This window comes from Acanthochromis polyacanthus, chromosome 18 (assembly GCF_021347895.1).
Source record: "Acanthochromis polyacanthus isolate Apoly-LR-REF ecotype Palm Island chromosome 18, KAUST_Apoly_ChrSc, whole genome shotgun sequence".
Taxonomy (NCBI): Eukaryota; Metazoa; Chordata; class Actinopteri; family Pomacentridae; genus Acanthochromis; species Acanthochromis polyacanthus.
This window is the reverse complement of record NC_067130.1, coordinates 4830495-4856637: the sequence shown is the minus strand read 5'-3', so window position 1 is coordinate 4856637 and position 26143 is coordinate 4830495. Positions and strand designations below refer to the sequence as shown.

Sequence of the window (26143 nt, the reverse complement as noted above, 5' to 3'; positions counted from 1 at the left end):
AAAAAACTGCTGTAGAGAGAAATCAAACTAAAACACACATACATGGCAACAATGAAAGTTAACATTTCCCCGCACCTTCAGCTCAAACTGTAGCTTATCAACACTTCGACCAAAAATAGAACAATTTTCTATGAAAGGACCAAACGAGGGTTAAAACTGTCCATAGACTTATACTAATGAAGAAGAAAGAAAAACAGTCAGACATCAAAGTCATGCAGAGGGCTCAGGGGTACCTGCCTCTCATTAGTGCAATCAATCTAGTAGTCAGATTAACTTCAACACATGTCAAGAAAACAACTAGAAGGCACGTCTATATGGTGAAAACAAGAAACAGCAACGAGCTGACATTTAAGTTCACACCCACAAACCCATCAATCTGATGATTAAGTCTTCAAAACCAAGTCTCAGGATGATCCTACAGGTTGTTTGATGCACACCAAGATAAATATGAAGGTTTACTTTGAGCCACAAAACTGGTAGTTCTGGTGTCGATCTACCATTCTATAACTACTCTGGTCTGATATAATGACATCATACAGATGCCTTAACATTTACTTGCGCTTCAGTCAGCCAACACTGTGAAAACTATAAAAATTAAGACAAAGTTTCACAAAACATGTCTCTAATTAGACGGTTTTCAAAAATCTTTCAAGCTATCCATCTGTCATTAGACTCGTCTAATACGTCAACGATACATTAAACTGTCCATACGAGTAGCAAAGACTTATTATTAAAATGATCAGGTTTCAATCCCCTCTGTTCCTTTATAGCGTCCCAGTTGCTATGCTAAAGTTACATTATTAGCTACAACTTCAATTTCCTTCTTCAAATCAAAACCTCCATTGATCTTACGTTCTATTTTCTCCTCATGCTGAAGTAATAGATCACTGATGATATATTCCAGCTAAAATTGACATCACATTAATAAATACCCCTCCAGGAGCAAACAGGTGGGAAGCTGATAGGCAGATATTTATAGACGTTCAATCATTGAAATAGAATTTTACCAAAACAGAAATGAAAAATTCAGTCGACTTTCCATCCTGTTGAGCTCTGAATCTTTGAACCAAACGGGGAAAAGCCAAACATTCAGACACAATATTTCCTTCACCAGTTATCAGGGAGATAATTTAATAAACATACTGACATGTAACTATAGCGTGTGTGGATCTATTTTGAGCAGAAGGACCTGATGCTACATAAAACTTCCTCATTTTACAATAGTAAAGCACACTCTAGGTTTTCTTCACTCTTCTTGTTAGTTGACATCTGCAAACCTGTTCCCACTCTCCTCCTTTTTTCTGTTCCTGCCAGCTGTCCCAGCTTTTTCCTGCTCCATCTGTCATTTCTCTTCAGTCACTGCCATCATTATCTACTCCGTCCTTTCCCCCTCTACTCCACTTTCTGGACACTTTCCTCCCATCACGTTGAGATTTTTCCCTTTCTGCGTCACCTTGCTTTGCCTCCCGTCCCACTCTCAACACCTCTGCCTGCACCTTATTATCTCGAATCTTCTTCCTCACCGGTGTCATATACTTTTCTCTTCTAGGTGGAGACCTGCAGACCTCCTGTGGCACCTTGGATGAAGGAGGTCTGGATGACAATATTGACTGGGAGGAGGAAAGGGAGATGGAGCGGCTTGCCTGTGAGGGGGACGACTTTGTACCTCCTAAAATCATGGTAAGACCTCAATGTTGGGCAGATCTGCAGATTATTAAATCAGATGTGAATATCTGTAAATGGAGCATTGGATTCTTGGATCAGCAGGAAGCGTAATATCATTCTGTACCCCTTTTGTTATTTACAGAACAGAATTTTACAGTAAAACTGAGCTGGTGCAAACATAATCAGAATGTCAAATTTACCCCCAAAAAAGTCAAATTTTTTTTCACATATTTTGTAAATGAGGGATGAAAAATTACTTTTTCAAAGCTGGAAAAGCCTTCTTTTATCACTGTAAGATGATTCCCCACCTGAAATACATCTAAGGAATTCTCTACCATAGTGCTGGGATTATTATATAGAGCTGTACGTGCCAATTAAAGCCTGAGAAGTTTCAATTTAAACTTCAAAACTGTCTCTCTGCTCTACTTCCTGTCATCCCCTCATTTTCCCCCCACCCTTTCTCACATCCACCCTAACAAATATTTCCTCTTCTGCTTTACCTTCAGCTGATCTCCTCGAAGGTCCCCAAGGCGGAGTACGTTCCCACCATAATCCGCAGGGATGACCCTTCCATCATCCCCATCCTCTATGTGAGTCCCTGAAACATGCTGCACAGACAGAAGCATTAAAAGACACCAATGTACCAAGCTGCAGTCAAAAAAAAGAGCAAATTTCCTGTCTTCATACTGTATTCGTAAAAATGTTTTACCGTACTTATGAATGTTTTTCCTCAGGACCACGAGCATGCGACTTTTGATGATATTCTGGGTGAGTATATCTGTGGTATTGACTTTTACTATCCATATTCAGCATCACAATGATAAGCAAACCGAAAATAAATAAGAATAACATAATTAAATGTGGTCGAGTATAAATAGGATATGTGAAAGTAGAACTACTGCAAACATTTGGTGAAAAGAGCAAATCTCAGGAAGAAAGTGTGAAAAACAAGTTAAAAAAATCAATTACATAGCTATATATATATATATATATATATATATAAAAAATCAAGATCTGCAAGCAAAAAACACCATTTACATGACATTAATATGATTAAAAGATGGCATCAGTTCTTTTTTTCTGTCATTAAACTTTGTCACCTCTTCAACTGTGCAGCAGGAGAGTCTGAACTCTGACACCGTGGGAGTTAAAGGTCATAAAAACAGCCCGAGGATAAATCTCACCAGCAGCAAATCTATACTTATACACTACCGGTCAAAAGTTTTTCCAAGCACAGCTTCATAGTGGTTGTAGTAAGAAGTCTCAGTTTCAACTTAAAAATCTGCCCAAAACAATTTGAATTGTGGCCAGAATTACACAGAAGCTTTCTAGAACAACCTAAAATGTGGCTAAAATGACAAAACGTGTCCAAAATCACTTACAATTTTCCCCGAAATTATTTCAAATCTGTCTAAAAACAGCTTAAAACCCTTTTCAAAATGACTTAAATTTGTAAAGCTGACTTAAAAATGACCCAAATTGACCAAAATTACTTAAAATCCACCAAAAGCAAAACAAAAAAATTGCGGGCAGAACAACAAAATAAATAGAAAACAACCTGAAACGTGGCTGAAATGACCAAACTTGTCCAAAATGACTAAAATTGCCCAAAACAACACAAAAAAACAGTCCAAAAAGATTGAAAATTTGTATAAAACAAGCTAAAATGTGGCTAAAATGACCAAACTTATCAAAAATGACAAAATAATCATCCAAAACAACTTAAAATATGGACAAGATGATTGGAAATCTGCCCAAAACAACTAAAATGTGGCCAGAAAAACACAAAAACCTGTTCATAATGATTGCAAATCTGCAGAAAACAAACTAAAATGTGGCCAAAATGATTTAAAAAAAAAAATCTAAGCCACAACAGAATCAGAAGAGAAGTTTGTGAGAGTCAACAGCTTGGTGATAGGCGGCTCACAGGACAGCAGCTTCAAGCAGCTCAACAGTGGTCGTAGTAAGAAGTCTCAGCTTCAATTGTGAAGAGAAGACTTGGAGTTGCAGGTTTGACAGGTGGAGATGCAGCAAGAAAGCCGTTGCTAAGATGTCAGAATAAGAAAGAGGCTTGTATGGGCCATGAAACACCACCAATGGACTACTGAAGACTAGAAGAAGGTATTGTAGACTGGTGAATCAGAATTAGAAATCTTTGGTTCATCACACAGGACTTTTGTACACAGTTGAGTCAGAAAGGATGGTTCCTCAGGGTGGGACACCAAAGATGAAGGAGGAAGTATGATGGTCTGGGGCTGTTTTGCTGGATCCAGGGTGAGAGGAAGCCTGAACCAAAACAGCTACCACAGCATTCTGCAGCACCATATTAACCTCTGGTATGTTTTAGATGGTCAGGGCTTCATCCTACAGCAGAGAATCACCAAGTCCAAGCTATGCTAGAACTACTTTAGGAAAAAAGAACAAGATGGTGAGCTTGAAAACACAAAGTGGCAGCACAGGCTCCAGACTTAAACCCCATGGAGCTGGTTTGGGTTGAACTTCAGCTGTTATATCTGCAAAGGTGGCTACTTTGGTGGTTTCTAAATTCATTTTGTTAAAACTTAATTTGTTTATTTGTTCCATGTTTTCATTTCAGAGTAAAATGAGACATTATTAACATGCACAATTTACAATAAAAAAATACTGGAAAAATTGTGGTGTTCTAAAACTTTTGGCTGGTAGTGTATGTGTATAAGAAATAGTTGAGGTAATATTGTCTGTTCATTTGCAGTCACTTAACATCCTGCAAAATGATTAACTACCGTTTTTAAAATGGGATTCCGCATTCTAAAAATGTTGCTCGTAATAGAGACATTTAGAGTAAATGGCCTCCTGGGATTTCTACATAATAATGAACTCTGGAAGGAAATAAAAAGCTTCACAGGGAAGCTCAAAGGAATATATTTACAGGTGCAGATTTCAGATTTCTGTTTTACTGTGATTGGACTTGTCCTGCCGAGTCCAATTTAAATTATCTCTCTTCCTGGTGTCTCTGCTCTCATAATATCACACCTGGACATGAACTCAGCCTCCAGAGGTTTCCTTTTGTGTTCACATTCCTTTCTCTCTCTCAGTATTGTTACTTGTCTCTTGATTTTCCTTTATCCTCTTGGCGCCTGTCGCTCACATCAATCCTGCCCTTCCTTTTCTTTCCGTCACAGAGGAAATCGAGAAGAAGCTCACAGCGTACAGGAGAGGAAGCAAGTTCTGGAGGATGCTCATCTTTTGTCAGGTAAGGAACAAGGAGATGAAGAATGAAAAGTAGCGCAGTGTTCCTCGTACAACTGTTTATTTTACAGGTTAACCTTCATACTCCACTGCACTGTTGTACATGTATTGAAATGGTGTCGTATACAAAAGGTGACCCATTAAAGAGAGGAAAGAACAGCATGTATTTTACTCTATTTTGTGTTTGTTAGGGAGGCCCTGGTCATCTGTATCTGCTGAAGAATAAAGTGGCGACCTTTGCTAAGGTGGAGAAAGAAGAAGACATGAGCCAGTAAGTTGCTGCTGGACTTCTGGGTTCATATCTGTTCAATAAATATCACTTTTATGTTTAATACTTTAGAATTCACAGACATTTGATGATGCTTAACCGCTTTACATCTTTTGATATTTTTTTTTTTCAATGTTGACATAAAACAGAAGATATATAGGGCTAAAATAACTATAACACTACCATCTTCTACTTTATACAAATGTGCTTGTTTAGCATGCACTGTAACAAAAGTAACTGAACAGATAATTTTCTTTTTTTCATCTTTGTTTTTGCCATATATGAAAATATCAATCAATCTACAAAAGCTGACTGAATGGACATGTCTGAAGTAAAATGACATGAAAAACCTGGAATAATAAAATGTTCATTTAAAAAAGAAAATGTCCCATTTATGTAGAAAAATGTTAACGTACATTCAAAAATTTGTTACAATTTTTTTTAAACAATTGATGAAACGGTTAAATTCAAGTTTAACAATGTAACTAAAAACTACCAGTCAAAAGTTTGGGCACACCTTCTCAGTCAATGCTTTGTATCCATTTCTATTATTTTCTAAATTGTAGACCAATACTGAAGATTAACACTTTTTTGTTTATAATATAACTCCATATGTATTCTTTTATAGTTCTGATGTCTTCAGTCCAGTTCTTTAATTGATAATATCCTTCGCCAAATCTTTAAATGTTCCAAAAAACTTAATTGAACACATGTATTATTTTATTTATTTGTGGTGTCTTGCCTGCAAGAATATTACTTTTTCTCCCCTCTAACTAATAAGCCACTCTGAATGAGTTTAAATCAGTTGCCAGTGTCCCAGTGGCTGTTTGGGAAAAAAGCCTGAAAACAACCACAAACTTAATCTCTAGACAGCTAACCCTCATCACGACTCCTGGAAGCCATGAAAGCAAAAAATGAATGACCAAATCAAATCTAATTTTTTCATATGACATTCTCAAATAAATGTTAATTTCACTTTAAAGTGCTAGGTTTAACCTTTTCATCATGCGTTCAAAGGATCACAGCCCCCGACCATAATTTGTCCTGTAAATGCTCTTTGCTGTGTTTACAGGATATTAATAGGCTCTTTCTTTGAACGCTTTTCTGTTTGATTAAATCAGAGATGCTCCACTGGGAACATGCACCACTCTATGAATTTGTCCTTTATGATTGCCATCTACGGCTGCTCTGACCGATGCTCATCTCCGGGGGGGGGGCATGTTTGAATAGGTGACATTTACCAACACGAGGCTCACTCTCGGTTTCATACGGCTGCTAGAAAGTGGATTGTGTTGCTCCGGTGCCAATCACAGCAGGAAACCAATGAAAAGATGTGTGTATGTGCGTTCAGAGTTGACTCAACTGCTCTGAATGCTTAATGTGGTGCATGTAAACAGGAAGGGGTCGTTTTACTTTCCTCGGGCGTATTCAATTTCACGGAAACTTTTAATCCTGCTGATCACACTCCACAGGAAAAACGTCGCCCCGTGTAACTGAAGCCTTTGTCTTTGTTCAGATTCTGGAAGAGACTCAGTCGCTTCATGAGCAAAGTCAACCCGGAACCAAACCTGATCCACATAATGGGATGCTATGTCCTGGGCAACCCCAACGGAGAGAAGGTACAGACACTAATGCTCCACGCTTAATGCTCATAAGAACAAAGAAACAATGCTTCCCTCACTTCTTATTCACGGGTTTCATCAGACAAAGAACACAAAAGCTCAACTTGAAAACAAACCATTTCAAAGCATCATAAAAGTGGCCTCAGCAGCATTTGACACAGCCTGATGGACAAAATGAATTCATGTCAGTAGATTAGAACATGTGCTTGTAGAGGCGAGTGGAAGGTGAGAAAATCTTTCACTAAAAAGGTGAACATGCAAATTTGTACTCTTGAACAATGGTCTCAACTGCGCTAAGAGAACAGGGAGCTACAAAGGGGTGAAAGCTATTGTAGCTTATTAGCTCTGTGGCACCGTCCACTTAAATCTAACCTTCCTCTGTTAGAATATGAACCACTTTAAATGCTGGTATGCAGACAGTTGCAAATAAACTTGCTGTACATCAGTACGTTAGTCACCTCGGAGGACTTTATTTCCTGCTTTTCAACACATCTTTCAATGAAACGATGCAAAACTCCCCAGAACAAAATGTCAGTACAGTGCAGAGGTGTCCAATGAGCCGGTGTGATCGACGAGTGCTAGCACGCTGTTGGCTCGCCAGCATGTGAGCTTTTAGGTCAGTCGTGCAACTGTCCAATGTGACCACACTTTCAGTCTTACAGAAACACCTAAACTGTCACTCAAATGGCCACTCACTGCTATAACGAATCTGTTGCTGAAGCACACATGGATGTCACTGGTGTCTTTTTTTATTTATTTCATAGGGACAGTACATATTAATGAACACAAGTGTAAATATGCCAGATTATAGCCATAGGCTAATTTCCATCTGTTGTCCCTGCCAGGTTGATGTAATGTGTCTCATAAAACATGAAATAAAAAGTTCTCAAATACAAGAGGACAAAGGAGGACAGAGGAATCACAACAACAATAAAGAGAGATAATATGTAGGACAGACACAGTGAGACAAGACACAAGGACAATTTACATCCACAATACTCCATAGAAGATCAACCAAAGGATCCCCGCAAAGTCACCCAAACAAAGCAAAATATCACAGTAAATGGACTTTAAGTGTTTTGGTGCATTGCACACTTGCCCTAAGGTGCATTTAGTGGTGTACATACTAATAAATATAAATTATTTCAGTTGGTTTATAAAAATATACAGTATAATTTCTAAAAACACTTCTCTAAAGTGCTATAGAGCATTGCACATTACTCTAAGGTGCATTTATTATTTTACATTAATTATGCTCACAGGTTTGGGTTAACCTAAGCCAATCTTTTAGTTTAGTTTTAAAAGCTGTAAAGGTGAGGATCTCCCTCACTGCCATTGGCATAAAGGCAGCGTACAGTGGAACAGTCTAAGACAGAACATTTCGACCAGTGACAGTTTTTCCTCTGTGGAGCCTCACAGTCACCTCTGCTTACGGCTCGTGTGGTAATTGAGGAACTTCTATATTTTATATAACTTTTGAGGGGAGGTGGGGGTCAGCCCGTGTAAGGTTTTATAAATAAAACAGAGATTTTTGAATTTTATAAAGTTTTCAAAGGTTAACAAATTATATTTTGGGAGAATGTTACAGTAATGGTAAGTGAAGGGTTTTTTATCTAAGATTTTCAATGCTTTTTTTATAAAGCCTTTTAATTGGTTCTAAAACTGTTGCTCCTGTCAAAGACCAAATTGTTATACAGTAACTTACATAGGAAAAGATCATACAGTGCAAATACATCATAGCAGCTTGATCACTAATAGATCATCTTATTTGGTTAAAGTTAGACACATTATACCTAATAATTCTAGATATCATTTTGACATGATTCTTAAATGAGAGTGTAGAATCTAGTAACACTCCTAAATATTTGAATTCATTTACTAATTGCAGCTCCTGATTTCCAATATACACAATATATTGAACAAGCAATGTTGGTAAACATCTCTCTGTGCTGTGAATTCAGCAGACACATGGATCTTGTTGGAGGCGATCTCCATTTACTCTGTCTTTACAGTAGACAAAAAAAACAAAAACATCCATTTTACAAACTTGGGCTCTCCTTCTGAACACAACAAAAGGGTGTAAGGCAGGAGACATCCTATGGACATACAGTAAATGTATAGTACAAGATGGAACACATACCTGTACAGTAGACAAAAAAAAAAACACGCACATCTTATAAACTTGGGCTCCTACAGAACTCAAAAAATGGAATTGCATAACATTAAAAAATGCAAATCACAACTGCACAATCTCGCTTACCTCTCTTTCTGAACACAAAAGGGGAAAGGTAAGGCGGGAAAACACATTTATAGGGCGCTGTGTGTTGGCCAAAAGTGCATGTAGGTTCAGCACAACAACTGGGAGGCAGACCAAATATTGTGTAATTATAACAAAAGAAAAATAAAATGTAATATTTTGTATAGTACTAATACCAGAATTATTAATAATACCACTGCTGCACTACTGACTCTTACACAGACACCACATATGCAAGGTTGGTATTAAACTCCTTTCTAGTCGACTCTGAGGTCATGTTTTATACATCTGCAGCAACAGAGTGTCGTCTACTTATCCATGCACGCACACTACTGCCATGATGCTAATTTTTGGCTGCACACAGATGTCTGCAGTGAGTTTGAATGGACTCTCGTGGACTTGGGTAGATGCATAGTCAGTTATTAAAAAACTATTTTCTAGTCCACTTGGAGGACCCTTATAAGAAAGCTGTTGTTGCCACACTAGATGGTAAATTTGAGGAGTTCTGTGGACTTTGGAAGATGATGAAATTTACATTACACAGAGCCTAGCAGACTTTTGTTGGGTTTGCAGTGCTCAGAAATGTGTTCAGGATTCTGCAGAATTTACAATAATATGGAGACTGCAAGAACTTTGCCATTTGAGTTTTATACTGTAAGATTTCCAAAGCATCGGATATTATTTCTGACAATTAAAGCTGAGAAATGGTCAAAAAAAAAAAAAAAAGAAAGAAGCCTAGCATGCACTTGAAAAGATGAGCGGCAAATACATTGTGTTTATTTGGTTTATGAACACCGAGTGCAGCCTCTTAATCTTCTGACCAGTTTCATCTTCATTTCATGTCTCTGTTTGCTGCCCTTTGCCTTCATGTTTGTCTGCTCCCATCCCCGATAATCACCATGCTGGCTTTCTTGTTTCCCCCCCCCTCCATCTTCCTCCACCTGTGTAACCATCATCTCTTTCTGAGTAATGTTACTGGATATAGCGGAATGACGCTGCACTTCTGTCTACCTGAACAAACACAAAAGCACACAGCCACATACTCACCGACATAAAAGCAGAGGAAAATCAAAAGCACACAAACAAGCTGGCACTCGATGCTGCCACAGACACCGTAGCCAGTGGTGTTTGTTTGACCTAACTGTCTGTTCCAGTCACGTCTGCCAAAAAAGCTTTGTTACATAAAGTGGATGTCTCTGGGGTTGATGGACAGTCTGCAGAACAGACTGCACATCAGTGATATCTCCACCCCGACAGACAAACACAGGCACAAGAGTGTGTGAATCTGAATCCAGCACAACAAAACTGGCGCATTTCTCTTCTTTCAAGGGTTTGGTTCAGTTCCAAGATCCCAAAATGATATTCTTTACAAGGGAGTCAAGCACTGAAGTCTCTATAACAGCACAGTCACACAACTGAACCGATGAATTTTGCTTGAAATTACGCAGAAGACAGTTTTGAGAGGATATTTTACCTGCATTGACCTTGTCGTTTGATTTTGAACAACAAAAACCCTCCTTTACTGCAGCTACCCCTGCAGAAAGTATCTGGACACTTCAGCCTTTTATGAAATATGCTCTAAGCTGCAGGGATTAGCTCTCACATTAGTGAGGCTGAGTGCTGATGATGGCCGATAGAGACGGTCTTATTCATCCTAAAGGTGTTTATCAGAGTTCATGCCAGGCCTGTAAAGATTTTCCAGACAAGACTCAGAAAAGCATTTCTGTATGAAGGTCGGTATACATTTAGCCACTGGGTGCATGACTAATCTTTCACTTGTTGTTTTTGTAGCTTCCTTAACCCATCATATCACAAATAAAACAGCACATCATAAACAGTAGACATCACTCCCTCCTACCCATGTTATGCAAAGTTTACCTCGGATCATGCTTAGGATGGAAATTCTTTAAGCATTTATAGCTTAAAGCTAATGGTCAGCCACATTAGGGAAGATGTGATTCTATACTCCGATATTTTCATTTGCAACCAAAGACAGACAATTAGTGTTTGCTGCAAAATCGACTACATTAGGAGTTTGATGAATGGGTAAAGTGTTATACAGCCATTAATGATCACTTCATCTTACACAGCTAATGAATGATTAAAGAATCCATACCTTGTAGAAAACTTGCATCATAGGAAGATTTGTGATAGACATGCCTTACATTGACTACAAGAATGTGACCCCCTCCAAGCCAAAGAAACACCAAAAACTACCATCCACAACTGAAAAAAATGATCACAAAGCTACTCATTCAACAACCCGTATTTGAATATTACCATAGCTCTTTGGCCTTGCTAAAATTGAACTGTCTGGACTGCAAGTGCCTCCTCAGGCCGCTACAGTAATAAAAACAGTAAATGAACTGGATGAATATATAATTGTGGGACTTTTTGTAACATAGTTGCAGGTGTATCTGACATTTTTGCCGTTTCCAGGCCTAAATTCAACATAACCAAAAACACCCAAACACCACATGACATTTTTAGAGAAAGATTTCCATAAAAATGTGTGCAAGATATATCCCACGGACTTCAAAAGTCCCTTAATTATATATTGACCCAACTGCAGTCTTCCACAGGAAAGGACCTGTCATGTTATTAATCTCTTCACAGTGGTTTGACATCCAAATAATCCTCATATTTGACTCACATGCTGGACTGAATTGCAGTTAACGTTTGTCCGGCTGCTGGAAACGGCTGCTCAGTTTGAACAGATGTCCACAAAAACTGTTGCAGGAACTTTATCAGTCCGTTTACAACCACGTCCTGCGCCTCCTGAATGTTAGAAGACACAGCTGCAGACAGACATTAAGAACCCGGCCTGACTTGAAAACCCTAGTTTAGGTAGCTAGCTAAACTGGACACCTGCCAGACATTTTTTTTATATCTTTATGCTGCAGAGTTCATCAACGTGACTGCTGCAGCTAGCAGATAGTCAGCAGGAAGGTCCACTCACAAAAGAGCAAGAAGTTCCACCTGGTGGCAGAACCAGGTACTACATGTAATGTACATTTTCTGACATACATGTTCCTTGCCTTCTCCGTCACCCTTCATCAACGTACCTAATCAACACAGCAACTTTTAAAAAACATACAGAAGAACATGATTAAACAACCAAAGCACACATTCACACATTAAGTTTAAAGTTTGAGTTTAAATTTGAAAAGAAACGACAAATAAGTGTCTTAAGTCACACATTGCAAATCCATACACCCACTTACTAATGTAAGTTTATATCCTGCATATAATTATGTGCAGTTATGGCTACAATGCAGTAGATATTTAGAAATACAGTAATCATCAAATGGATCTCATACAAACAAAAAAAGCTGATCCATCTCCCAAATGCTGCCTTTGGTTCTGAGCCTGATTTATCATGATGTATGCATTTTGCTGTTGAAGGTTAAATTTTTGATTTTGGAAGGTGTAACGGTTGTTTTAGAACAGTAGGTGAGCAGGTCAGAGAGGCGCTGTGACCCAGTTTTCAAACGATGTCAGCCATCCAGAGATCCCCGACGTGTTTCGGATTTGTCAGCACAAAATCTGCATCTTGTAATATCTTGGCAACAACAGCCATTGACAGCTTGTAAGGAGCCACCCAGGACAGGCGGAAAACTATGCAGCACATTATTTAAGATGCCTGATTTGCCTCCAGCGCTCCCTGTGCTACAGACGACTCGCATTTCCGGCGTCTCCCCAAACGTTCTCGCCTCCACGTCTGACATGGAGCCATCTTCTTTAATCTTTTTCAAAGGGCCGCAAACCCAAATAATGAAAGTTGCTTTTTCCTCTACCATCTCCATTTCGACAAAGTGAAAAACAAGGGCATTATTTTTGCCTTTGATTCCTTTGGCATGGGAGAGTCTTTATTTCAAGTGAGAAAACAGCGAACTTCACTTATGTGTGGGCAGCAGTGCGTCAGTAGAGCGGGAAGCTGCATAAGGAGCCCGAAAAACCTAAAACTATTCCACCTTTCAACATTAAATTGTCATGAGATCATTAAAGCAGTGGCTAATGATTGCGTTCGCTGTTGATGACTTCTTTAATTATTTCTCATGATTGATGGAATAATTGTTTAGTCTGGGGGAAAAGGGCATAAAGTGATAAACCAACATTAAATAATGCTGAAATTACCAAATTCTGTAATTGACCCATCAATTAGCTTTGAAGAAAAAGCAAATTCCTTCTAATCTACCCATCAGTTCATGTTTCTTTTCCGAAGCTGAGACTCTTATAAAGGGATACAAAGTCCTTTTATGAGCGATGTTGACTCATAAAAACAAAAGGTCATGTATAAAAAAAGAGGAACCCACCAGGAAAGATGCACGCCTTTGCAACGTGTCCTGACCTCCTCGTTACCGGCACGGGAAAAATCTGCATTCGTCTCTTCTGCAGCAACTGGCTGGGTTCATTGGCATTTCTCTATTTATGCGTTTTGTGTCTGAAGATGCCGGCCCCCCTGCTGGGAGTGCATCCAAGTGAAGTCGGATTAATTGGGTGTTTGCTTTCTTATCTCGCCCCGACAGCTGTTCCAGAAACTGAAGAATCTGATGAGGCCTTATTCTGTCGAGTTCGAGTCACCGCTGGAGCTGTCTGCGCAAGGTGGGTCCAAACAAACAGGCAAACATGCAGATCACAGCAACTGGAACACGCAGAACATCCACACAAATGCAGATTACACGTAGAACATATGAAATGATGCAGACATAGCTGTTCAATAAAGTTAGATTCATTGTCCGTCTGTTTTCTTCAGTGCAAATGTTTTTAAATACTGCACTATTTGGATGTTTTTTACTATATTGATGGAAATCTTTTTTTAATGCAACTGATCCACATTTCTTAGATTTCAACCTTCAGATTTTGCGCCACAGGAGACTAAACACTTCTTTCTAGCCACAAGTGGGGGAAAAAGGACGTACAGTACTTTCTATTCAGCACAACAGTCGGTATTGTTGAAGCCAATTCTCAGTTCAGGAACAAGTGGAAGTCTTCTGTTCAAAAATCACGGCTTCCTTTCAGACCTCTCAAGTCCTTTGTGAACCGGTAACTGCACCTCCTTCCAAAAGGCAGCAACCTCTGCAAACCCGAATATTCACAAATCGCACAGGAGGTAGTTATTCGCAGTAAAATAAATGAGAAATCCGTTTGCACAGGTCAAATAGGTGCAGTAAAAGATTCCTCAAACACAAATAACACAGATCTCACGGTGTTAAACAAGAACACTGACATTAAAAGGGATTCTGCAAAACCCTGAAAGACAGGAAAATTCTCACTTTCTGCTATATTTACACCGAGCAGCAAAGGTGGAAGACTCACAGGGGACAGATCATAAAAATAATGTCCAAAATTGAAGCAGCAGAGACTGAGATATTGCGAGTCTTTGTTTATATGAGTCAAGCTCCAAAAAACACTGATAGCATCTTTCATTAGACCTCTCCTGCCTCCTAAAAGCCCACTTCTGACAGCCTGCACCTCAGGTTTGTAAAACAGGATTTCTATTAAATATATCAAGTCTCAAGCCAAGATAAAGCTGATGTTGTCGTCAGGGTGATGTTTTTCAAACCTTGGAAAGCTACTCCAGACACCACAGACATTAAGTAGCTGTTTTTACAGGCAACAAATGCTGAACTATGAAATAAATGGAGTAGCCTTGGGGTTCATGGATGAATTTTTATGGTAAATAAACTCTGATTCAAGTATACTGTACGTAAAAGGTAACAAGAGAGATCAAGATTGGGCTTAATAAAAATACAAGAATTTTAAGTCTTTCATGTCTGAAAGTCAGACCTGCTACATGCCAGTTCAACGACATGTAGGGCCCATCTATTCATCTGACAAACCATTTAACTAAAATATAAAGATTCATGAATTGATGCAGTTTTATTGGCCTGAACCTCTACAACAGAGATGCAGAATACAATTTAGCACAACAGACTAAAATAAATCAGAGCTTTCCTTTAAATTCTTGTGCTTTACTTGCATTTTGGCAGTTTGATAAATCCTATTTCCAAACAGAAATCTGTTAAAAATTCTCCAAATACGTTGAAAATTGTCCACCAAACTTGTTCAAATTGTTTTGAAATTTTTTCCAAAAATGGCTCAAAACCTGAGACAACAGCTCCAACTTGTTTTTTGGAGAAGTTTTTGTCACTGGGTACAAGTTTTAAGTAAATTTTGACACATTTCAAATCATTATCTGAGACTTTGAGGCAGCACAGATATATTTTATGTAATTTCTTTGTAGAATTATGAAGCATTTTGGACTGCTTTAACTGCATTTGGACAATTTTTAACATATTTTAAGCCATTTCTTTGTCATTTAGAACATGTCTTTTCAATATTCGAGTCATTGTAGACAACTTATCACATTTTTGAAATTTTCTTTTTAATTTTGGGCAATTTTTACCTCAATAAGGACAATTGTTGGGTCACTGCAGAGTGTAACATTTTTGTATGGAAGTTATTTGAGGAAATGTGTGGATTTCTAATGGATCTCTTATAAGGTGAACAATCATGTGTGATTCTGAAGGTACTGCGCTGAATTTAAGGAAGCAAATGCTGTCAGACCAAACTAAATTCAATCTAAAGCCTTGACCAGATTCAAAAGAAGCAGAAAAAAAAACCCTACTAAAGGACAGAACATTAGCTTTCTCACCTTCAAACGACTAAAAAAATGTCCCTCAGCTATACTTTTCTTTTACAGTTTTTGCATAAAGCACAAATCTTTTATAGAATATAGAGAATAGATGTTTTTCTGTTGAGGCCAAAGGACAATCACCACTGACGACATATCTGTTCATCAAATGGTCAGAAATGACAGAAAAGTGCTTAGACTCCTATCAAATAAGGTAACAGACTCATTGAATTTACTGTAAAAGGATAAACCATGCTTATTGTGTTGCATATTCACTTCCCAGAGGTCCTGATTCATCCGTTGCTAATCAGAAAACCCCCTACTGCAGGGTACCATCACTGTCACATATTTTCCTGTGCGTTTTTGTGCTTCCTTGATGTATAACTCAAACTCTTCCCATCTCGTTTACCCTTGCAGGCAAAGAAATGATTGAGATGTACTTCGACTTCCGCCTGTACCGCCTTTGGAAAACACGTCAACACTCCAAACTCTTGGACTACGAGGACTTTTTGTGACAAAAGACGCTGGGATGACGGACGCAGCGGAGCCCTCCAGTGCCATGAGGAAACCTGTTAACGCTGATCCAGTGACTGAACATTGCTCAACCGTAGTGCTCGGCCCTTCAACCCAATATAAACAGTCACGCCTGCTTTCATCCTGGAGGAAAGGCAATAGCAGAACCAAGAGGCTGAAGAGAAGGTTAAAGGACGCTGTGCCTCTGCTCTTCCTCGTTTCCAGAGTGAAGGCCACGGACTAACGACAAAAAAAACGGCCAAAACGGTACAAAAAAAAAAAAAAAAAAAAAAAAAAAGGGGGGGAAGCTGAAGACAGATGGACTATCTACATCATAGTCGCCCATATCTGTCCGCTTGTCCAGTCTGAAAGCAAAATCCAAATTTTAAGTGCGTTAAAAAAAAAAAAAAAGAAAAAAAAAGATCTGAGTCACACCTCAGTTAGCGAGGTCGTATTTTCTGAAGCGCTTCAGAAAAGTGGCTCATCCTGTCATAATACGGTTCTGTGTCTCGAACGGATCCTCTCAGATAATCTCGGACCCCGGAGACATCCATGAATATCCCATACGTCGATGTGTGTATATATCCCATGAATATATTAGCATAGCTTCAGTCATGCAAATAATACTATATGAGATTAATGATGCATTCATTTATTTTTGATGTGCATTGTTGTGCAGTTTCATATGGAAATACTTTGGAATAACTCAGGTTTTAGCCATGAAGTAATTAATCTGTTTGTCTATTCTATCAAGATATTGTAATCTTCATCACCATCGCTTGGGACGAATGTATTCTCTCTCTGAGGAACTGGGGAAAGAAAAAAAAAAGTACAATGTGCTGACTTGGAGCGTGTGCGTGCGTTTTCCATGTTTTTAAAAAAAGTAGAAAACATTCAAACATGTGCATTTTCTGCTACGGAAAGCAAAAGAATTATCACCATCATCCCCCGTAGTTATCCTCCCGTCACATATGTCTGCACACGAAGACAGTCTAGTGTGATTCATGATGTCAACAGGGATGTAACAGCCATCCAAATGCTCCTGGAGTGTAGGAGTGTATTGAGCCCTCCTGCTCTTTTCGTTTGATTTTTTATTTTGCAGAAGTTTCAGGCCACTTAGCTGGGCCCCCGTCAACAGCACGCTGCCAAACACTCTTGGCTTCGCTTAATGGCAGCCAAACGAGCTTCCACCACCTCCTCTCACTTCGCTGGGCTGTGATCCAGTCTGAAGACCGGAGCTCTCTGAATTAATCAGATCTGCCAGGAGTTTAAGTTGTTAACGGCTATCTGCTCCTCCTGCCAGGTGCCAGCTAGTTAAAAAAGCAGGCCAGAAATATGCAGTGTGTGTCCTAGACCGGTCACGCCGCTGGGTGACCTGAGCATACGGATTAAAGATGCATACACACACACACACGAATGCTATAGGGCTGGGATAAAATACAAAATCCATAAATCAGGACTAAGTTAAAGGGCGACTCCACAGACACCACATATGTAGGTCAGTATGTGATTTTTTTTTTCTTTCCTATTTCTGGCTCTGGGGGAACATTTTTGCAGGAAATAACTTGTTTTTTTTTAAGCAGAGCTTGTTTAGTGCCGACTTTGAATGATGTATAATGTTTATATAGACAGTGACTGAAAGATGGCATCAAGTTGCATTATGGGAAGTGTAGGATTTAGTGTTTTGGGGGAGTTTGACGGGATATTTTCACATTTTTCGAAACAAATATGTCTCTAAAGCATCTCAGCTTTTTGAAAATGCAACACTACATCACAGACTACCCCTTTAATGCCATTTTGAGCATTATGAGAGAACATTTTAGTCACCAAAATGGTCTACTTTTATCGTGCAAGTAACTAAAATCTCAGTTTTTGTGTTCGATTTCTTGAGTTGTTCCCACAAAAGGCTCCACTGAAAGCAGATCTGATGAAAAGCATCAGCCTAAGGAACAAGCCGAGACCTCAGTGTTGAGCATTTGTGCTTCATGAGTGCCGCATCAAAGGAGCGAAATTGTTGGAAAACGCGTTTGTGATTTACTTGATGAAGGGATTATGAGCGGCGCAGCGCGTCAGTCACGCCACACGTCGTCGCTCAGTCGATCAGACTGAACGTCAGCAGCACCGCGGAGTGTAATACCAAATCGGTTGCTGAGTGTTCGCATTAAGGGTGCCGAGAGTTCACAGTTTGCATGGGGAGAGCTTTTAGATTAGTGTGGGCAAATGGTCCCGGCCCTGCAGAACACACAAACACCAGGCAAACATCTGCGTACGGTAAATACTTCTCCAGTTATTTATTTGTGTGGATGTGTTAATATTTGAGCATTTATGTGCAGAACAGTTTTTTTGTGTTAAAGTCAACCAATCTCACTGGAGTGTTCTCTATAAGCAGGACTTTAGTTTTTTCCCCTTTTATTTGCCCTCTCTGACATTGCAACGCTGGCCTACAGTGTGTCTGGCACAGACAAGTGCTCTCAGCCTGAGTCATGCAGTACATGTTTTCACTACAGATTTAAAAATCCAACAGTTACGCAACCCGCCATTTCACTGAGCCGTTTTAATTCCAGCAAAAAGCATTAAGCTGCCAAATTCTCAAAGAAGTTGCCTGAAACAGCTGCTGGGTTTAATAGAACATTTTTTTGTCTGAACTTCACCCCTGGTATCAGAAACGTGGACAAAGCAGCAAAGTTTGAATTCAGTCCAAAAGGTGCCACAGGACAAAAAAGAAACGTCATATCTATTCTATGAAGGAAACACTGATTGATTTATCATCCCGTTTGAATTTACTGGGCTGAACTGACCATGATGTGAAGAGCACTCTGACTCAGGAGTTTGAGAGAGCTTTCTTCTGTTTTCTTCTTCAGCAAAAAGAAAAAAAACAAAACACCGGAAATCTAATTAAAGATGCAAATGTGTCTATTTCTCTGAGTTGCATTGTTTGCCTTTTTTTATTTAATTTGACATATGAGGAGACTCAAACAGAAAGGAGCACAGCGGAGTTTCACATTTCTCTGAACATACAACCAGTATGAAGAGCAAGTTCTCTGAAATCTGAAGGTCAGCCACTTACTGACTTGATAAATATCAAACATTTTTACAGTTATTGGTGCCACTTTTCATTTTAGTTAATTCCAGATGAAACTAATGAATTTAAAGACTATGTTGACACAGTCACTTCTCTTTACCTGCAGTCATCACTCTGTGGTCTTGAGCTAGCCTAGCCGCACTAGACCCATGCTCTGAAGACGCAAGGGTCTAGGAACTCTCGACAGGGAGGGAGGCGGGCTAAAAGGTTGTCTATCAAATGAATCTGCAGCAATTGTATGGTATACAACCAATCAGCGCAACGAATAGGCTCCTAGAGCGCCGGAAATCAGAGGATGCGGTAGTTCGGTGAAGCCTTATTTATACAGTCAATGGGTGAAGCTCAAGTATATTATAGACATGTAAACAGAAAGATTATTCAGAGTCGGTGCTAATGGAGCTCAACGACTGTTGTCGTTTTTGTTGTCGACCCTGGCAGAGAATTAAATTTGTTGCCGTGGGTCGTCTAGCGCAGCTAGGCTAGTTGTTTCCAGTTGTTTCTGTCAGAATCGTAGCGCATCTGTCGTCACTTAGTTACGCCCGCCTTCTGACTCTACACTTCATGGTGATTCGTCCGGCCAGTTTTAGGAGCATCCAACCTCGAGCCTTATGGAGGGTAACTAGACCCACCCTGGCAGAGAATTAAATTCGTTGCCGTGGGTTGTCTAGCGCGGCTAGGCTAGTCTTGAGCAACATCCCGCCTAGAGAACGAGCCGATTGGCTCCACTTCAAGCAAACAGCCAATCAACAGTGAAAGATAAATGCTAATTCAATTAAACATATGTAAAACATTAAGAAAGTATTGTCATCGTTTATCCTCTTCTAAATTTTGACACTAAGTTTTTAATTTCTTTTTCTAAATTGCAAATATACCAAATATTCATTATTGGACTTCTTGATTACCAATAATGGTGTCAGCTCTACTAAGGCCTCACCAATTTCTGACTGACAATGAAGTTCACTCCTCATTTATTAAAACAGAGGTGAAACTTCACTGCCACTCCCTCGTCATGTTTAGTTGCACACACTTTTCTTTCCAAACAGGACAGCTGTGAGGGCATTTTAGCCGCAAGAATCTAGAAACAAGATGAGGAAGCTTGGCTGCTTCAATTTTCAGCATTTTTAGAAACAAATATGGCTCTTTCAACCATCACAACGTTCTGAAAGTGCAGCACTACATCACAGAGCACCCCTTTAAAGCCATTTTGATCCTTGAGAAAACATTTTAGTCATCAAAAAGGTCTACTTTTATCCCACAAGCAGCTAAAATCTCAGTATTTCTATTTGATTTCTGGGCTGTTCCCACTAAAGACTCCACTGAAGGCAGACCTGATGAAACTGAAAAGCTTTAACACTAAGACTTTTCTCTCCAAACAGGGCAGCTGTGAGGACATTCTAGCTGCAAAAATCTAAAAACAAAATGAGGAAACTACCCACATACAAGAGGTTTGACGCATCACCTTGTGTAAAACACTCAAAATGTGATTTGTAAGTCTTAGAGGACAGAGCAGTAGGGCTGCTGAACCTACAAGTTTCCATTTAAGTTTATTCAAACATTTCCTTGTTAACATTCTTCCCTTCTCTTTACTCTGTAATCTTACTTGAAGAAAATCGTGGTGCAGTAGCAGCAGAAAAAAAAAAAAGAAAAGAGAAGCAAACAGACACACAAAGCTAAAAGGAGCAGATTTCTACTTTGCATTTTAGAATTAGAAACTAGAACAAAATTATAAAACCAGTTTAAAGAAACAAACTGGACAGTTTTGCAGCGTATACGAGGAAATCTGAGTGGATGTACTGCATGCTAAGAATTCCATTTTACTCCTGCCTGTGGTCAGAATACGTCAACACACGTCAAACGAATGGCTTAGAAACATGCAGCACACTCAGTACCCTCTGAGCTGTGGACTTGTTCCTGCAAAGCCTCAATGTAGTCAAGAAAGATGGATAAAAGAGGATATTCTGAAATGAAAAGAGGAGAAACAGCCAATAACAGATTCATTTCTCAGTTCAGCCTCAGTGACAGATATGAGCTGGAAGCACAGAAAGAGCGAGGTGTAGACAAAAAAACACCACAAATGTTGAATTATTTTGTCTTAGGTGCCACTTATAATGCAAAAAATGCAGATAAGGCAGCTCTGATGCTGGGAAAGTAGTTTTAAGGTGCTCTATCTCGCCGTCCCAGAAACGCCTGGGATCCCTAATCTCCATGCACTCTGCCTTCTGTGCACCGCTTTTCCACCTCCAGCTCTATTTTGCTTTCCTCTATTAGAACCAGAATGGAGAAATAGCACTGAGCCTGATATGCAAAGCAGAGTTTTCAAACATCACACAATGTGGAGCGGCACAGTCTACAGGCTGTACGTCCACTACTTTCCCCTCACACACACACACAGGAAAGCAAACAGCAACAAATGCTAAGTTAAAAAGCATAAAAATCCCCTTGTCCTATGCCATGACCATTTCAGGCACTTTTCCTGATACTTTAAAGGTTAATAACAAAACTGCCTCATATACAAGCTGCAGAGTGCATAAAAATCACAAATTTGTCTGGGAGCAGAATAATAGGTGATAGTATACACATATAAGCTGAAAATGCATAACCCAGATCAGCAGTTTAGATATTCTGTTCGGAAAAGCAGAGAAGTGACAAAAGGGTCGGTTTTGAATCAAACATTTGCGCAAAATTTCCCCTCTGACCTCTGAGACAAAACGACCATGCAGAGCTTCCACTGAACCAACATCACAGAAACAACAAAGCTTCTCCCAAATTACATCACCAAGGTGGAAACATGCCATTAAACCTCTTCAGCAACACTCAACGGTGATTATACTCAATCATGAACATTCATATTTACACACGGTGGAAATCAGCAGCATGAAAACACCAAATAAACAGCAACTAAAAACGAGCTCAGCAGCAGCTCAAGGTGTGAAGCTTCTGCAAGGATGCACATGAAAGCATGGAAAGGGCAGATTTCTGCATTAATGTTAACAAAATAGACATGCGGCTCTACTTATCTCGGCTGGGTTTAGCTCTGATGGTCAGGAGGAGTCTGAGATGTCCGCAGCAGGATGAAACTTCACCAGAGCGAACATCTGATCCGCACAGATTCAACAGTATTCCTCCACAAACACGTCCCAAAGCTCAGAAAACGGCTTCTTGCAGCTGAGTCTGTTCCTATTAATTAATCTGAGGCGGAAATGTTCTCATTAAAGCTTCAGGAGAATCCCGACACACCTGCAGGAAGCACAGGTTTAAACAAGCCGCTTGTTCCAAGAGGGTGCGTTTGATTTGTTCACCGCCGAAACCGTCTAGCTACAAGCAGGGCCGCGACTATTAATAGGTTTCTTATCTTTATCGTTTACACAATTAGTTCTTTGGTCTATAAATGGTGACCTGACATCAAAAGATAGCCAGGAAATTCTTTTTTTTTTTGGACTACCCCTTTTAAGAAAATCCAAAAGAAAGAAAAATGTTTCCATATTATTTTGTTTATGATCTATTTTTTTTTGTATCAAAATTGATGCATTGGGAGTTTTTGGCAACTTTTTGCTCACAGTAATCTAAAGTAAAAACTTCACTTGCACCAGTTTACTAATGAGCATTGTGTGCACTGACACACTTCATAACAATAAAAATAGTATAATAATGAATAAAATGAAAAGAAAGAACAAAACAACAAACTGCAGGGAGCTTAGAATCTGCTCTGTCTCCTCCTCATCCTCATCTTTTAACAGCTCCATGTCACTTTCCATCCAGTATCTCCTTGATGACATTTTCTATGTACTTTTCTTATTGTAAAAATACTCAAAATGCATTTAAAGATGGAGTTTCATTGATTTATTAAGTTAATTAACTCATCAAAATAATGTGTATTTGTATTTTCATGGGTATAATGTAGATTTCATTACAAAAATGGTACATTACAATTCAGGAAAAAAGTATGTTATAAAAAACCTGAAAAATATTAGCTTTTTCTAAAAAAATAAATAAAAATGTGTACAAGAAATTTCCCATGGACTTCAAAAGTCCCTGAGTTCTGTATTGACCCTGTAGTTAAATAAGGTGGAGTTAATTTCACTGCTTTATATATTGGTAGTTTAAACATCACCTGTTCTACCCATTTTGTCATTGATTAACCCCAACAAAACAGCAGTAAAACTGATCATTGTGAAATAAATCTCAGTTTTAAAAACAAGCATGAAGTGCAGTTGTTAAAGAAAATGTATCGTGGCTATTTTCCTTCTAAAAGTAGTGACTTACATTAAAGTACACATGTAAATTAATGAAATTGTACTGAATTGAAGTATGAGTCAATGTACTTAGTAACTTATTTCTAAATACAAAAGTTTTGTACTTGAAACAGCCCAAAGGTTTCATTCAGCCTCCGACAGTAACGTCTTCTAAACCTTCAGAAGATAAAATGCTTAATATGCACCGACAGTGAATTCCACATGGAAAACTCCACGTGGTCTGAATTTAAAAACAATCTGACATTTGGACAGAAAGGGCAGTGAACACAGAGGAAGCTCTGGGGCCTTTTCACTCATGCAGGTCATTAAAAACAAGATGTCCACCATTACATCACATCCTCATACAGCAGCGGGTCCAAAAATCTGTCATGTCATGGAATTTTTCTGTCTTTATTTGTATTTTTCTATATAAACATTACAAGAACAGGCAGAATTTACATGTCTAAACCAAAGACATTTAAAACCTGCAACTTTTAATCACCATAAAATGACCATGTTGTGAATAAAAATGACTTTTTTTGATGTTGAAGACTGTAAAAATACATTTACAAATTTATCAAAATTTCCCAAATATTTTCATTTAATTAAACAAACGAAACTGAAAATGTCATTAAAATTTCAAAAACAGACTGCAAACTTGCATGTCTACAGTAAAATCACACTAAATTATTCAAAACTTAAAGGAAGTTTTTTTTTTTTACATCAGAAGACAGTAAAAATGCATTCATACATTTTACATAGATCCAGAAATATTAAATATTTATTTAATAGATTAAATTGTCATATTAAATACATTTTTAATGTAAATATGCTTTGTTAAAGATCCAGAAAATGCACAAAACTTCAAGTGAAATCAAAGCTACAAAATGCATTTTAATTACAGAAAATTACAGCATTCGGTAGCGGGCAAACTGCAAAGAATCTGCTTTAAGATTTAAATATTTAAAATGTGTGCATTTCTACTTTTTACAGCTTTGTGCTTCTGCTTCTGTTTTAATTAGTATTGACAGAATAACTATTTTCCATCTTTTTAAATCTGTCAGAATGGAGATTGACCAATGGTCTAAATAAGGCAGATTAAGTTTTTGAAGCCATAATCCACATGTAAGTCGCTACTGAAACCAGCCTCAGAAAGGGGCTCAATATCCTCCCAAATTTGAACATTTCTCTACAAACTGAGCGTTTACATAATGAATGTGAGATGAACAACCCTAAGAGATGCCACTTTGCAGGTCTCATTTTTATTTAATGGCTGCTTCCACACTGAGATTCCTTCTGCAAAAATCCATCTTTAAATTTCATGACTGATGTCTGAGAAGGCCCATTTAAGGTTTTTCTCACTTTAAAGATGTTTTGAAGCACATGGTCCTTTAATCTTTCCAAGTGCAGCACTGGCAGCGAGTTCATTTCAATGTTAGGAGATATTCTCAGTGGAAGACAGAGAGTCAGAGATTTAAGCTTTCATTCAGCAAACATACAGAAGAAAGAGAAGTTGAAGTGTTGATGGAAGAAACATCTCACCTGCAGAAGGAGGTCTGAGTGTGTAATTTTACAGAACGCTGATCAAGGCTTTTGCTGTTTTGTTTGGGCGCTTTCCTTTTTCTTATTCTTACCTCCAGCAGGTAAACAATTAACCGAGCATGACGACTGAAGGCCATGATTCTGTGACTATCAGCACTTCTCGTGTGCTGATGTGGCGGTTTCAGGCTCCTTATGTGGCCCATCAGGGATCGTAACACACCAACCGGTTCAGGACCTGAGTCAGCCTCTGAACTACATTTACGCTCTGTCTTCTACCACCAACGTTACGTTGTGCTGCAGTGAGCAGTTTGGAATCAGCCCTGGAGACCTGGAACACTGCAGACCTGCCCTCCAGTTGTTTATGCTGATGTTGGATGTTCATGGTTGCATGTGTGGCGGATGTTTAAACGCAGTCTTTGTTGTATAGTCTCATAGTCAGTCTCTCTGACTTGGGCTGTGGATCAGGTGTTAGAGCACGTCGTCCAATGATCGAAGGGTCGGGGGTTCGATTCCCGCTCTCGCCTAGTCATGTGCTGCATGAAGAAGTTTCCTTGGGCAAGATTCTGAACCCCAAATTGCCTACCAGTGACCGTTCTGCTGGTGTATGAATGTATACTGACTGATGTTGCAGGTTGATTAGCAACCTGCACATTAGTGTGTGAATGTGTGTGTGTCAGAGTGAATGGGAGCAATTGTTGTAAAAGCGCTTTGAGCACTCTGATGAGTAGAAAAGCGCTATATAAGAGCAAGTCCATTACAAAAACGCCTCTGAAGGAAGTGTATTAATTCCAGATCACATGACCTGCTCCACATGATGTCATTTCCTCCTGAAGAAAAGACTGGCCAGACTCCAAGGATTTCTGAGTTATTTCATAGTCAAGTGTGGATTTATGGCATGTCAACTGGTTTACTTTATCTTTAGAAATAACTTTCAATTTCAATTTTACTCAAGTGTATATGTAATATTTAGAAGAATCTTTGTGTAAAAATGCCATGTGGTGTTTGGTTATAGGCGGCCATGTTGATTTTAGGGCTGAAAACAGCAAAAATGTCAACTATAATACAATAACTCCCACAATTATATATTGAACCACATA

General features: G+C 38.9%; 1 protein-coding gene across 1 annotated transcript in view; it reads left to right on the top strand.

Moving 5' to 3' along the window:
• The window catches only part of nsmfa (NMDA receptor synaptonuclear signaling and neuronal migration factor a), a 54489-nt gene extending 35374 nt beyond the window's left edge, over positions 1-19115 (top strand). Inside the window, 8 exon segments of the mRNA XM_051938796.1 lie at positions 1550-1680; positions 2172-2255; positions 2400-2433; positions 4827-4897; positions 5085-5164; positions 6678-6780; positions 13570-13645; positions 16095-19115. Of these exon segments, the coding sequence (XP_051794756.1) occupies positions 1550-1680; positions 2172-2255; positions 2400-2433; positions 4827-4897; positions 5085-5164; positions 6678-6780; positions 13570-13645; positions 16095-16192 (677 nt within the window). The 3' untranslated portion in view covers positions 16193-19115.
• The last annotated feature ends 7028 nt before the right edge of the window (positions 19116-26143 follow it).